General features: G+C 37.3%; 1 protein-coding gene across 1 annotated transcript in view; it reads right to left on the bottom strand.

Annotated features, from left to right (window-relative positions):
• Window positions 1-13,440, bottom strand: part of KLHL32 (kelch-like family member 32) — a 167,453-nt gene that overhangs the window by 125,610 nt on the left and 28,403 nt on the right. The window contains exon 2 of the mRNA XM_004673714.2: window positions 4,847-4,934. Coding sequence (XP_004673771.2) covers window positions 4,847-4,869 — 23 coding nt within the window. The 5' untranslated portion in view covers window positions 4,870-4,934. The remainder of the gene's footprint in view (window positions 1-4,846; window positions 4,935-13,440) is intronic.

The raw sequence follows: 13,440 nt of genomic DNA, 5'->3' as shown, positions 1-13,440 counted from the left end.
AACTATTATAACCTTGGAAAATTTATGTTGAAACTCTCATAGCTTTTTTCCCTTTTAATATAACCCTAAATGCTAAATAAATGTATTTTGAAATTTCACTTGTAGTGGAACAGAAGAATATATTAAAATAATTGCCTTAAAATGTTTCCTTACTCATTTTCCAAATATAGTCCCACAATTCATGTCCTTATTAAGACTGAATCAGTATTTGCATTTCAGACTTCTATTGACAGTGAAAAAATCTTGCCAGGGAAAGAGCAGCTGTAAACTGAAATTTGGCAAAGAACAAAGGGCACAGTTCTAAAACAATTGTAATGCTGCACAGTTTCACAGGATAATTCAGCTGGGCTTGAAATATTCAAGCTTAAAGAAAACAACATGTTAAATATTTAAGGCAACACTTGGCACAAGATTCCAAATATTTTGGAACCAATATGTTAGGAATACTTAAAAGCAGAAACAAATACTCCCGACATTTGGCAGGAAATAAAGGTCTATTAATCAACAAGTCATAATTGTATTTTCTAAGTAACTTCCCACTCAACTCTCAGATGTAAATCTTCAAAGGGTCTCACCCTCGAATTGTTCAAGTATGTGTGGCCACACAACACAGATGGAAGGTGACAGGCTCACTTGAGAAAGTTAATAATCATAAACCTGGGACGTAGTCAAAGACAATGCTATACTATATTTCTAAGCAGATACAGACTTGCCAGCAATGTCCTTGACATCTATAACTTATACCAAATGAGCCAACTGAACCTCCCAAGTAAGAGCAATGTCCCTTTCTTCTGTGAGAAGCAAAGAAGAAAGAAAAAACACATGCCTAAAACTTCCTAAATTATTGAATAAAATATAAAATAGCAGTCATATTTTCCAAAAGTACACGAATCTGACTGTCCTCCTAAAATCTGGAGGTTTTCCATGGAAGCAATGCTTCTACCTTAAAATTCACAGGTGAGGACACAAGGCGTTCCAAGGTATCTGGAATACCTTCACTCTGGGAGAGTCTCTAGAACTGCCTGTCCAGTAGAGGTATCACCAGCTACGTGTGCTGCTAAGTGCTTAAATGTGGGTAGTACAAACTGTGATGTGCTATACATGTAAAATACACAGTGGATGTCAAAGATGTAGTGTAAAAAGAATGCAAAATATCTCAATATTTTTTAATATTGATTACCTGTTGAAGTGATAATAGTTTGGGTATATTGTATTAAATAATACATATGGTTAAAATTCATTTTACTTGTTTCTTTTTATGTTTTTTAAATGTGACCACATCAGATTTTAAAATCATATACATGTTTTGTATTATGGTTCTATTAGACAGTGTACAGGTGTTTTTTTTTGGGGGGGGGTATCCCTTTACTTCTTTCCCCTGAACTCTATAGGCTGTGGATGAGCATGCTTCTCTATCTTCCAGGGCCCACACTCTGCAGGGTACAGCGCAGGAAGCCTCAGACTCCCTGCACAGCAGATTGCTTTTTAGTGATGCCAGGGAGCAATCATTTCATTGGCCATATGTCAGGATCCAGGACCAAGGAGATAAATAAATGAGGTCTCAGAGAACAGGACTATTCATGACTTTAAGTCTTTAACTTTCATTCTGGTCCTGATGGCAAAAACTAAAAAAATCAAATGCAGAGCACGATTTTCATAATACAGTACACTGACTCATGGTGAAGCACTGCTTTAGTGCAAATCACTACTTTTAGTTCATAGAGTTAACATTTTTTATCACAATTCCCCCCACCGGCTCATTTTTATAGAACAAATTTGGACTAAATTCAATCAGGTTTTTAGATGTCGTTTCCAAAGGGGCTATCTGATTTTTAAACACCTGCATTTAAATTAAAAAATTGAAATCAATTTCTACATCAACATTAATCTAATATTTAGATATACAAAAAATGTGCAGTTTGCTTTTTAGTAAAGATCACCAACATAGAATCACAAACATATAAGCAAAAAATAATCAAGTAGCATAGAGGACATCATTTTTCAAATAGACTACGTTAGACAAAAAAATTACTAGGCAAAAAAAACCCTCATAATACAAAAATAATTTATGATTATGTCATTTTAATCTATCAAGTAAGTATCCTCATTGCTTCAATTCCACAGGCAAGATATTTCTGTAAAATTAAAAACCATATAATTTAATCCTAATTAAGTGGACAGGCTATTAAAAGACCCAATAATAGAACATCATTTTACTTTTATATTTCATTTTATAATTTATAAGTACTTTAATAAAATGGATGCTAGCACTTAATAGCAATGATCAATATAGTAAACAAGGGAGACACAATATGATTAGAGATGATTAAAAATAGTGAAGATGCTGTGGAAAGGAATTTAATTTTATTTATTTTTAAATTTATGTATATGTGTTTTACATCACTAATCATTCCAAACAATATTTGCTTTTTCCGCTTCCCAGGAATCTATCCAAAGAACACAAAAATGCTAATTCAAAAGGATAACTGCATCCTCATGTTTATTGCTGCACTATTTACAATGGGTAAGATATGGAAACAACCCAAATGCCCCAAGATAGATGACTGGATCAAGAAGATATGGTATATATAGACAATGGAATACTATCCAGCAATGAAAAACTCATGCCATTCACAGCAACTTGGAGCTGGAAGGGATTATTCTCAGTGAAGTAAGCGAGAAAGAAAAAGAAACATAATTCTCATTCTCTCCTTCATTCACTCATTCAACAAACATTGATCCTATGCCAAGTACTGGAAATAAATTTGTAAACAAACCAAACTAGTTAGTAATTCTCATAAAATTGTAACAAGGCAATTACAATTAATCAAATTATCTGGCCTCTCAGAATGTAATGCTAGAGCTATGTGAGCTGAGAGATGAGAACACATTACCAGAGCAAATAGGGGAAAGAAGAATTTTCTAGAATGTGCTGTGATCCTGAGGCAGAAAGGAGAATGGTCCTCACATGGGGGCCACAGAATGTTACTGGCTGGAACCCTGAGGACAGAGAGGGCAGGATGCAGCAGTGACCTGAGTGGCAAAGGCTGGTACCCACTCATGTAGGTTATCTTAAGGGCAAGGGGAAGTCACAAAAAAGGCCACTTAGTACCACGAATTACCACGAGCAATCGAAGAAATTGGGCCAAACTGAAGCTCGCCTGGACTGTGCACGTAGTTCCGGTGAGTGATGTACTTGGTTTTTCACTGGAGCATGGGATAGAGTTTCAGAGAGGTGAACTGTCTTTAAATATACTTAGCATTATCAAGTGGTGGTTTATCCAAACTGATATTCCAGAATAGGAAATCAGTTGGAGAGGAACAGAATTGCAGAAGAGGAAGATGATGAATTTGGAGTAGGTCATGTTAAATTTGAGTTGTAGATATGTATGCTGTTTGAGACACAGATATGGAGCTCAAAAAAAAGTCTGGGCTAGAAGTGTAAATCTGACTCACCTGCATTACAGAGAAAACATAAGCACAGCTGTGTACCCAGAACAGTTCAGAGACTACCAAATTTCAAAGGTTATTGAGAAAAGAATATTCAAAACACAGCAGAGCTGGGCTTAGCTGTGGGAAAGGGACTATGTTCTCAGTAACAGAAGGGAGAAAATAAGTGGACAAGAAACATATACTAAAACGCTGGGCTTTTTTTTTTTTTTTGGTTGAATCTAATGATTTAGTGAAACTAATCTATTCCATGGCAATGCAGTCATGGAAACATGGATAGCCAGGCTCACCTAGTTTGAGGTCTTTTCAGGCAATGCATCAAAAACAAATGGAAAAGAAAAAGGATTTAAAGAGTGACAGATTCTAAACTGGATCAGAAGGGTAAAGAAGTTGCTGCTAAATTAATAGAAAGTAGCAAGGTCAGAAAATGCAATGTTGGGGCTCCCTGGTGGCTCAAGGGGTTCAAGCACAGCACTATGAAGGTAGCCACAGCCACTGCAGCATGAGTTCAATCCTTGGCCAGGGAGCTGACCCACATGGCGCAGCAGACCTCGTCTGTCTTGCCTGCTGCTCCCCTCAGCAGTGTATTTCAGTCAAACCACCTGTAAGCCAGGTGCCAAAGGCTCAGTGAATAAGAAGAAGTGGCCCCAACAATAGGGTAGAGGCAGAGAGGGTGTGAGAGTTGCAGAGCACTACAGCCAAGTGAGCGTATATTCATTGCTTTTGCTGTGGTTGCTTTCTCAACCAGTTTGAGGGGTAATTATCTAGACACATACCATGTCCCAGGGTGACAAAAGCTCTCTGCCCATAAAAAAAAGCAAAAAAAAACTAAGATATGAGGAAATAATTACGCATCTTTCCATAGCTACATTTGCATTGTTACTAGTCTAGTATCTTTACTATCTGCTTCCCTCATAGAATTTGATGAGAGTAGGAATCTTAGCAAATTTATCCATTGCTGGATCATCTTCACAAGTAGAGTTCAATAAATATAAATATATGAATCATTAAAAGAAAATTATATAAGATTATATATTATACTTCCTAAAGTGATTGTTTTAAAGAGGACAATATTAATGTATGTATGTATAGTTTTCTGATTCTTTTTTAAATTTATTTACCTTCATAGCAATATATCATTTATTTGAAGAAGGGCAGAATCCTAAATAAGAGAAAAATTAAAAGTAAAATCATTCAAAGACTCATGAAATAGATCTTGATTTCACTAGCAATTTGATCACAGTCTTTGTGCTGCGGTACTAAGCTCACATGCATTCTGACTCTTAATCCTTCAAACAGGTTGAGCCTCTGCACTGTGCTGGGTCCTGGAATGAATGTGCAGTGTGACTATTTCAAAGCTTACTATACCAACCAATGACATGTCCCCGGGGCTAACCTGAGGCAGCGTTCGGAAGGCATTCTCCAGCTGGCTTCCTCAGGGTCTTAGCCTTAGAAGTTTGTTGAGAAATCCGCAAGCATTCCAACTGAATAAAAAGACAAGAAAGAAAAGCACAGTGAGCTAAATGCAAAAAAGCACAGGCTCATCCATCAGGAGGCTAATGTTTTAGAATCTCAAGGAGGCACCTTGACGTGTTTTATAGTCTGAATAGAACACTGACTGAATGCTCTTGTGATAAGCAATGGTGAAGTGTTTTTTATTTGTTTTTACCTTATTAGCATATCAGCAACTTAAAAGGAGATAGCTAAATTAACAATTACAGTAAAAATTAAAACAATGGATGGCCAAAGGGAAAAATTAAGTTGATAAAACAAAGCTACAAAAGTCTCCAAACATAAATACAAGTTGATTTGTCCTTTACAGAAATTTTACTTTCCTTACAAACACGAATATTAGTTAAAATCAAACACTTTTTGGCTACATCTACAGGAAGTTGCTCTTCTATACAAGAAGCAGATTTCTGTAAACTTGATAAAAAATAACATATAGAAAAGATAAAAATTAGTCAGAAATGGAAAATGGAGCTTCAGGATTAGCATAATTGGAAATATATAATAGGATGAAATGTCAGGCTTGAAATCACTCTTATATACTCATGTACTCCACCCACATCAGTTTTTGTTTTAATCACTGATATGACTTTAAACAGAAAAGTAAGTTATTTGAACAAACTGGGATATGGTCCATGGCTATACTTTACAACTCTCATCAGCGGGTCTAGCTTCCCATTTCTAATACACTCAAATGACAAAATTAATTCCAATCTGGATAATCTTAAATAGGCTCCCTTCTGTCTCCATTTTATTTTTGAAAAGTGATAAATAGGGTGAAATACTTATGAGAGGAATGTGTAAAACTAAGCCTATTTCTGCTGATTTGTATAAAGGAGAGAGCTATTATTTCCAATTGAACTAAAATGTAGAATTTGCTATAACATATATAAATCTCAGTTGGTAAGACTGTATGGTATTCATGCAGATGTGTCCTAATTTAAGTGTTCCATTTTTATTGAACAGCAGATTGTTTTGAATATTTTCATTATAATTGTATTTATTTTCTTTTTTTAATTATTGAAAATGGGATTTCTATACTTTTACTTATTGCTACCTTAAATTCTGACAAACCTAAAGACAAATACCACTTCCCATTAATCCATCATAACTGCACAATACAGATGCTCAGAATAATTTGGGACATGTTTAATTAACGAAGAGACTTGCTTAGCCACCGGCATTGTCATAGTTTTCTTTCACCATCTACATTAAACTCCATACTCTCATACTGAACACAGATACTAACAAAGAAGGACACTTGTGCTTTAAAGTGGCAAGCAAATATCTGTCACAGAGAGGTTACCAAATAACATTTATCTTTCTGAAGTTCTAATATTTTTAAAGCACTGACAACAATTAGGTGAATGAAGAGTTCTAAAAGTTAAAATAATTCTAAATTAAAGAACTTATTTAACTTACTTTTCAGACATCTCAAACAAGATCATTAAAAATCATAAGGTAAAATAAATTTAATATGCTTATTGTTTTGAGGGCAAACAGTGAGCTCTCCTCTAAAATTATTTCATTATAATCTGCTACATTCTATAAAGTTCAGTATAATGAACAGGATGTTAATGGTAGGTTACAATATATTTTTTAAAGATTTATTTATTATTTTTGCATATAGAACTGGGATACAGGCCAGAGGTGCAGGGGTGGTGAGAGGATTTACCAGAGACAGATTGGGGAGCAGAACAGGCAGATTGACGAAGTACACTGCTGAGGGGAGCAGCCAGCGGGGTCAGGAGAGGTCTGCCACGCCATGTGGTCTCCTCCGGGGCAGGCGGGAATCGAACTCATGTAGAAGTGGCTTTAGCTTCTCAGTGCTCTGCTTTAACCCGCTGCACTACCAGGGAGGGCCCAGGGTTACAATATTTTAAAGGACGAAGCACATCTTAAAAAAGAGTGTGTTTTATTTTGCACTGTATTATATGATTTACTATATATTTTTAGTACAGCTATATTCTGCTACATATTTCTATATAAATGTTATCATTGATTATAATTCTTTGTTCAGTTTATATTTTATGTTTACTAAGTATATCTTATATTTAAGTTTCCCTTACATACAATGTGTACTTACAGACTCCAGACAAAGACCTCTCCTCCTCCTTTTTGCCTAATAACTGATTTACACTGTGAATTCCTTCCTGCCCCAAGGCTCTTCTCTCTTCCTAGGAGCCTAAGGAAATGTAGAGTAGTCTCCTGCCTCTCCCCGTCCCTGAATCCAGAAATTTCCAGGTGGACCATTTTAGCAGGGCACAGGAATCAGACCAATGGGGATAACTGCTAGATTTGTTTGCCAGATATCTAACTCTTGTGGCAGCTCAGATCTGACTGAAGATAAAAATCATGTTTAGCATAAGCTCTATGGGTAGTGCTATATGCAGTTGCAAATAAGGCAGTTCTTTTTGGGTAAACTGAGTGTTCATTTGCCTTCAAGATTCCTTTTGACTGTAACTATCTATAGTTTTCTGAGTCTGCTGGCAACAAAGGACCAAATTATTCTATGAATATTAGGATGTATTGAACCAATCCCCCATGTTCACTGACCTAAAACTATAAGGATGATACAACCTCCTCTGTCAAACTGGCCTTTGTGATCAGCCATACACCAAGAATGAGATTCTGATCCACGTCCATTCAGGCACAGGGCTCTTCTTACTCTTACTTTGACTTGGGGGACACCTGAGGTCTGAGGAGTGAATTTTTATTTTTCTCTCTCTTTTTGCTAATGTAGTTCACATACTAAAGACTAATTCTTTTAATAGCAAAAATATGGATAGCTGCAGTCCTCCCCACACTTTTCTCAAGACCACTCTGCAGTATGGATGACTCAGAACCCCACTCCGAGCTCTCTAGAAGCCTGCACTCACCCCAGGAAATGCAGCGAACATGTCTGAAATGACAGCAATTCTTTCTTATCATTTTCTGGTGTCATACTTAGCAAATGTCCATTAATGAAATCCCTTTTTTACTGGTGAGTTCCTTTCCAAATATAATCTGTTCGGTAAATAAAATTGATGGAGTATTAACCTTTTTAGCTTTTATTTTCATGAAAATGTCTCAAGGTTGACAGAGATTCAGTCTTTTTTTTCTTGAGGTATATATTGAAGACACAATGCTTTTGGAGAAAAAAAAATCTTGTTAAATCATAATAGTGTGAAAGAAAAGAAAAATAAATATTTTATAGGTCTGACTTGATATTGAGCAAAACAAGGCCAGACAGACTTATCTATGTTAATATAAAAAACAAACATAAAATTCTAAATATAAAGTTACTTTAATTACTATATTACCAAGACATATAGGAAACAGTTTTATTATTGCTGTTTTCACATATTTGTTTAACAGTGTTTAATACTACATTCCTAAATATACTTGATAAGTTTAAAAAACATTATTCCTGATTCCAGCAATTTATAGCATAAAAGGAAAGTATCATCAGAATTCAAAGAGGCAAAAGTAAATAGAGAGAAGATGCAAGAAATAGAGAGGTGGTATAAAGAAAGAAAACTGATAAATCAAAAATCACAAAAGGTCTTAATCATGAAAACAGATACATTAAGCAATTCTTCAATAAATTCAAGAGCTCATGGATCCTAATCAACAAATTTCATCAAGTGAATATGTATTGAAAGGACATATTTATGCTCTAAGCATAAAAGAATTATGGTCTAAATCAGCAAGGATCTGAATCATTACTTTATGTATGTATCACATATTTATTCTGTGATTTCTGACTATTACATAAATTCATATTTTTAACATAGTACATCATCATATTGTATCTAATAAATGATTAGTATCCATGTAGTCTGAACAACAAACATCTAGCTGCTGTCTTCTACTTTCCCAGTCAGTATTCACTATTTTCAGTTTATAAAACCCACCACTTTTCTAAGAAATTCCTCTGGGAAGTTGCATGAACTCCTAACTATCATTGTTTACTGGAGTCTTCCCCTTCCTGGGTTGCATGAGCACTGTGGAAGCCCAAGCAGAGAAGGATGAGGACCCAGGTTGTGGAAGCACATGCTTGAAGCCACCTGCCCTCATCCCAAATTCCATTTCTGAGACTAGGTTATGTGCAGCTTCTGTATAACTTCAGATGATTATTTTCTTTAGGGCACCTTCTACCAAGCTGCCCACCAAGGATAGCCCCATCAGTCTGTCACACTCGTACTTGCCATTTGTCTTTCCATAACTTTCTATTCCTTCTCTTTGCCTGGTTAGCTCCTACTTATCCTCCAAGTCTCAGATGCTACCTCCTCCTGGAAGCCTTTCCTGATTCTCCAGATCTGAATTAGTTACTCTTCTGCATACCTCAGCAGCAACTACAAATCCACACTCACAACATAAGCAGTACTATTAAAAATTACCTGCTTGGAGAAGAGGATAAGAGGAGAATCTACTGCCCCAGGCTCATTTCTACCCATAATTCCAGTCCCAGAGAGTATTTTAAGTGTGAAGAGGGGGAAAACTTATCTTGGAGTTGTTGATTTTTTTCTGTTGTCCAAATATAATTACTCCCTGCAACTGCCCTCTTTTTTTTTTTTTGGTTTCTCAGCTTAGATTATAAGTTATTTCTTTTTAAGGTTTATTTATTCATGCATACAGAACTGGGGTACAGGCCAGAAGTGCAGGGGCGGTGAGAGGATTCGCTAGAGACAGAGTGGGGAGCAGAACAGGCAGGTCGACAAAGTACACTGCTGAGGGGAGCAGTGGACAGGTCAGGAGAAATCTGCTTTGCCATGTGGATCACCTCCGGGGGCAGATGGGTATTGAATTCATGTGGAAGTGGCTTTAGCTTCTTAGTGCTGTGCTTTAACCTGCCGCATCACCAGGGAGGGCCCTAAATGATAAATTATTTAGTCAACCTGTTTATGTAAACAGCCACCACATCTATTTTGCTCACTGTGTTGAACCCCCCAGGACTATCATTAGTCTCACGAAATCCCTAGAAGCAGAAAAAATAAAAGTACAATGCACTTCCACTTTTGAATGAAGAGCTTAAATTCTTAATATATTTGCATATATTGAATCACAGTATTTTCATTTATATTAGGAAATTCATGCCCTGTACAAATAATACTACACTGAATATCAAAAATTTCTCTTGTAGGAATAAAGATGAAGTACCCAGTCACTCTCATGAATATAGTTGGAGACCTTGGGAACCAAGATTTAAGTCATGTATTCTAGTCACATTAGCACACACACTTTCAGCTCTTACTTTAATTTTTTAGCTCCATCACTCCACCATGAATAGAAACATAAAATGCTTGGATCAGTTACACAGTCTTGTCAAAATAACCTAACCTGCAATTATAACATCCTAAGATGCTTTTTAAAAATGTTGCCATGAAAACGTTTTTATTAAATAATTTCTTATAGTTCTCATACCCCTGAAAATTCAATTATCCAACTCTATAGATAACACAGTACATATGTTAAATGTCTGGTTAGTATACAGATTATTTTTATGACAAATAACATTGCCTTTAATTGTTTCCTGATTTTGAACACTACATTTTAGTTGTATAGGGCCACATTAAATAACATCATTGTATGCAAAATAATTAATGAGAACATTTATTTAACTATTTTATTTCATTAGAAAACTACACAAAAATTATTAATCAGACAGTAAATGAAAATTCTCCTCTGGTTAATAAAAACTTTTTAACAAACAGCTTACAATTCCCAAACCTTAGATAAAACAACACCCATTTTCAAGTAAAGATGCTTAGTGTTGAAACTTTAAACGAGGGCTTTTCATTCATTCCAATATTTGCTAAAGGCTTAATATACTTCATGGAGTCACTGAACAAGATAAAATGACAGAAACAGAATAATTAAAAATAATCTCTGCCCTTCAAATAGCTTATAATCTACAAAGATGTAACACCAACATTTGCATTGCCCTGATTTGCATTTGCTTTTATGAAGTGTACAATTTTTGCTGTTTTGACTTATTTTTCTTATTTTAGCATTAAAAACTGAGTTTGTACTTTTAATCACTATATTCATTCATACCCATACTTCCCTTAAAATGCTGATGTGGGCCCTCCCTGATGGCGCAGCGGGTTGAAGCACAGCACTGAGAATCTGAGGCCATTTCCGCATGAGTTCGATTCCCGCCTGCCCCGGGGGTGACCACATGGCGCGGCAGACCTCTCCTGGCCCGCCCGCTGCTCCCCTCAGCAGTGTACTTCGTGGATCTGCCTGTTCTGCTCCCCACTCTGTCTCTGGTGTAGCCTCTCGCGGCCCCTGAGCCTCTGGCCTGTACCCCAGTTCTGTATGCACAAATAAATAAATAAATTAAAAAAAAAAAATGCTGATGTGTTGCACAAACACAGAGCTGGGGAGACATGTAGTGCAAGTGCCCCAACAAGTATGGGGACCACACATAGAACTAAACTTACTTCATACAGTGACACAGAAAGGTAATAATTAAACAGGCCCACTTTGTAGAAGCAGCAGCAGAGGCTTGGCAAGCTAAAATGCCGGAGGTAAATAAACAACTGGTAAACTGTGAAGTTGAGACTCAAAACTCTGTTCAATTCTGCTACACCACTTTGCCACCGAAGGAGAGATGGATACTACAATGGTGAAGCAAATGTAAATGGAGAAGCACTTAAGGATACAGGAAAAGGAGAAGGCTTTCCCAGAGAACAGGTCCAACACACTGAAAACTACGGAAGCTTCCAAGTCAAACGTTTGTGAAGTAAGAACGCCGCACTAGCTGAAGATGAAATGTAGATGTGAGTTCAGTCTCCTATCTCAAACAGGAAGCCCCTTTTTAGGATGTTCCATTTTTGTTCCCATTTTACTGATCAGGAAATTGAGGTTAAGAGAAATTAAACCGCATGGATACAACACAAACGCATGAGGCAGTTCATCTATTCTCGGGACCCACTTTTTTTCTTTTAATAATTTTTTAAAAGATTTATTTATTTACGCATACATACTGAGGTACAGGCCAGAGGTGCAGGGGCGGTGAGAGGATTCACCAGAGACAGAGTGGGGTTTGAAGCAGACGGACGGAGGAAGTACATTGCTGAGGGGAGCAGTGGACGGGTCAGGAGAAGGTCTGCCACGCCATGTGGATAAACTCTGGGGCTGAGTATCGAACCCACACTGAAGTGGCTGCAGCTAGCTTGCAGTGCTGTGTCCTAACCCGTTGCACCACCAGGGAGGGCCAGGACCCACTCTTTTTTTTTTTTTTTTTAATTTATTTATTTATTCATACAGAACTGGGGTACAGGCCAGAGATGCGGAGGGTGAGAGGATTCACCAGAGACAGAGTGGGGAGCAGAACAGGCAGATCGACGAAGTACACTGCTGAGGGGAGCAGCGGGCGGGCCAGGAGAGGTCTGCCATGCCATGTGGTCGCCTCCGGGGCAGGCGGGAATCGAACTCATGCGGAAGCGGCTTTAGATTCTCAGTGCTGTGCTTTAACCCGCTGCGCCACCAGGGAGGGCCAGGACCCACTCTTTTTTTAACAGTAAACTTTCCTATTCTTTTTTAAAAAGCAGTGACACAAAAGTCTCCATCTTTTCTAATACGGTATGCTTCTTAACTAGAAAGCCTGTTGAAATTAATTCTCTCAGGAAAAAAAAATTTTCCTATGAAAAGACACATTTGACCAGGCTGAAACCAGTGAATTTACTATAACCAACCATTCATTAGCCATCTTCACACTAACTCATTCAACATTTAGGTAGAATTTACCATACACCAAAAACGCATGTAATGGAGTAAGATTAAGATGACTTTGTCAAGCAAAATGTGTTTTTTTAACATGACAACTGATAAGTGATCACTTAAGAGCATAATTTTCTTTTAAAAAAGGAAATGTAAAGTAGAAGGATGTGGGCATGAGGTTACTGCCTTCAGCTGGGTTGAACTACACGTTAACTGACATCGTACCTGGGAATTAAAGGGGCAGGGAGCACATCCCACTCATCCCTGTGTTAGAAGGAGCTTAGTTCCTAGAAAACATGCTAATAAGTGAATTTTTGTAGGTTACTCTTGTTTGGGGAATTAATGGGCTTTCACCACAAATGCAGAAGTTCCAGATACTTACCAAAATACCTTCCTCTATTGCTGAAAAACTACCAAGTCTCATAAAATATGCACATGATCCCATCTTCAAGATGATCAAGAACAAAATGAAATCCAAGTTTTACTTAACACTATAAATCTGTCACTTTCAAACTTTAACCTTAACAATCCTTAACCTTAACAATCCTTTAACCTTAAAAATCCTATGGCTAGGTCCTCCCTGGTGGCGCAGCGGGTTAAAGCACAGCACTGAGAATCTAAAGCCGCTTCCACATGAGTTCGATTCCCGCCTGCCCCGGAGGTGACCACATGGCGTGGCAGACCTCTCCTGACCCACCTGCAGCTTCCCTCAGCAGTATACTTTGTCCATCTGCCTGTTCTGCTCCCCACTCTCTCTCTGATGAAGCCTCT

Source organism: Condylura cristata, unplaced genomic scaffold (genome assembly GCF_000260355.1).
Source record: "Condylura cristata isolate star-nosed mole 26May11 unplaced genomic scaffold, ConCri1.0 scaffold00001, whole genome shotgun sequence".
Lineage (NCBI taxonomy): Eukaryota > Metazoa > Chordata > Mammalia > Eulipotyphla > Talpidae > Condylura > Condylura cristata.
Note: the sequence above shows the minus strand (reverse complement) of the source record. Positions and strands in the feature narration are given on the sequence as shown.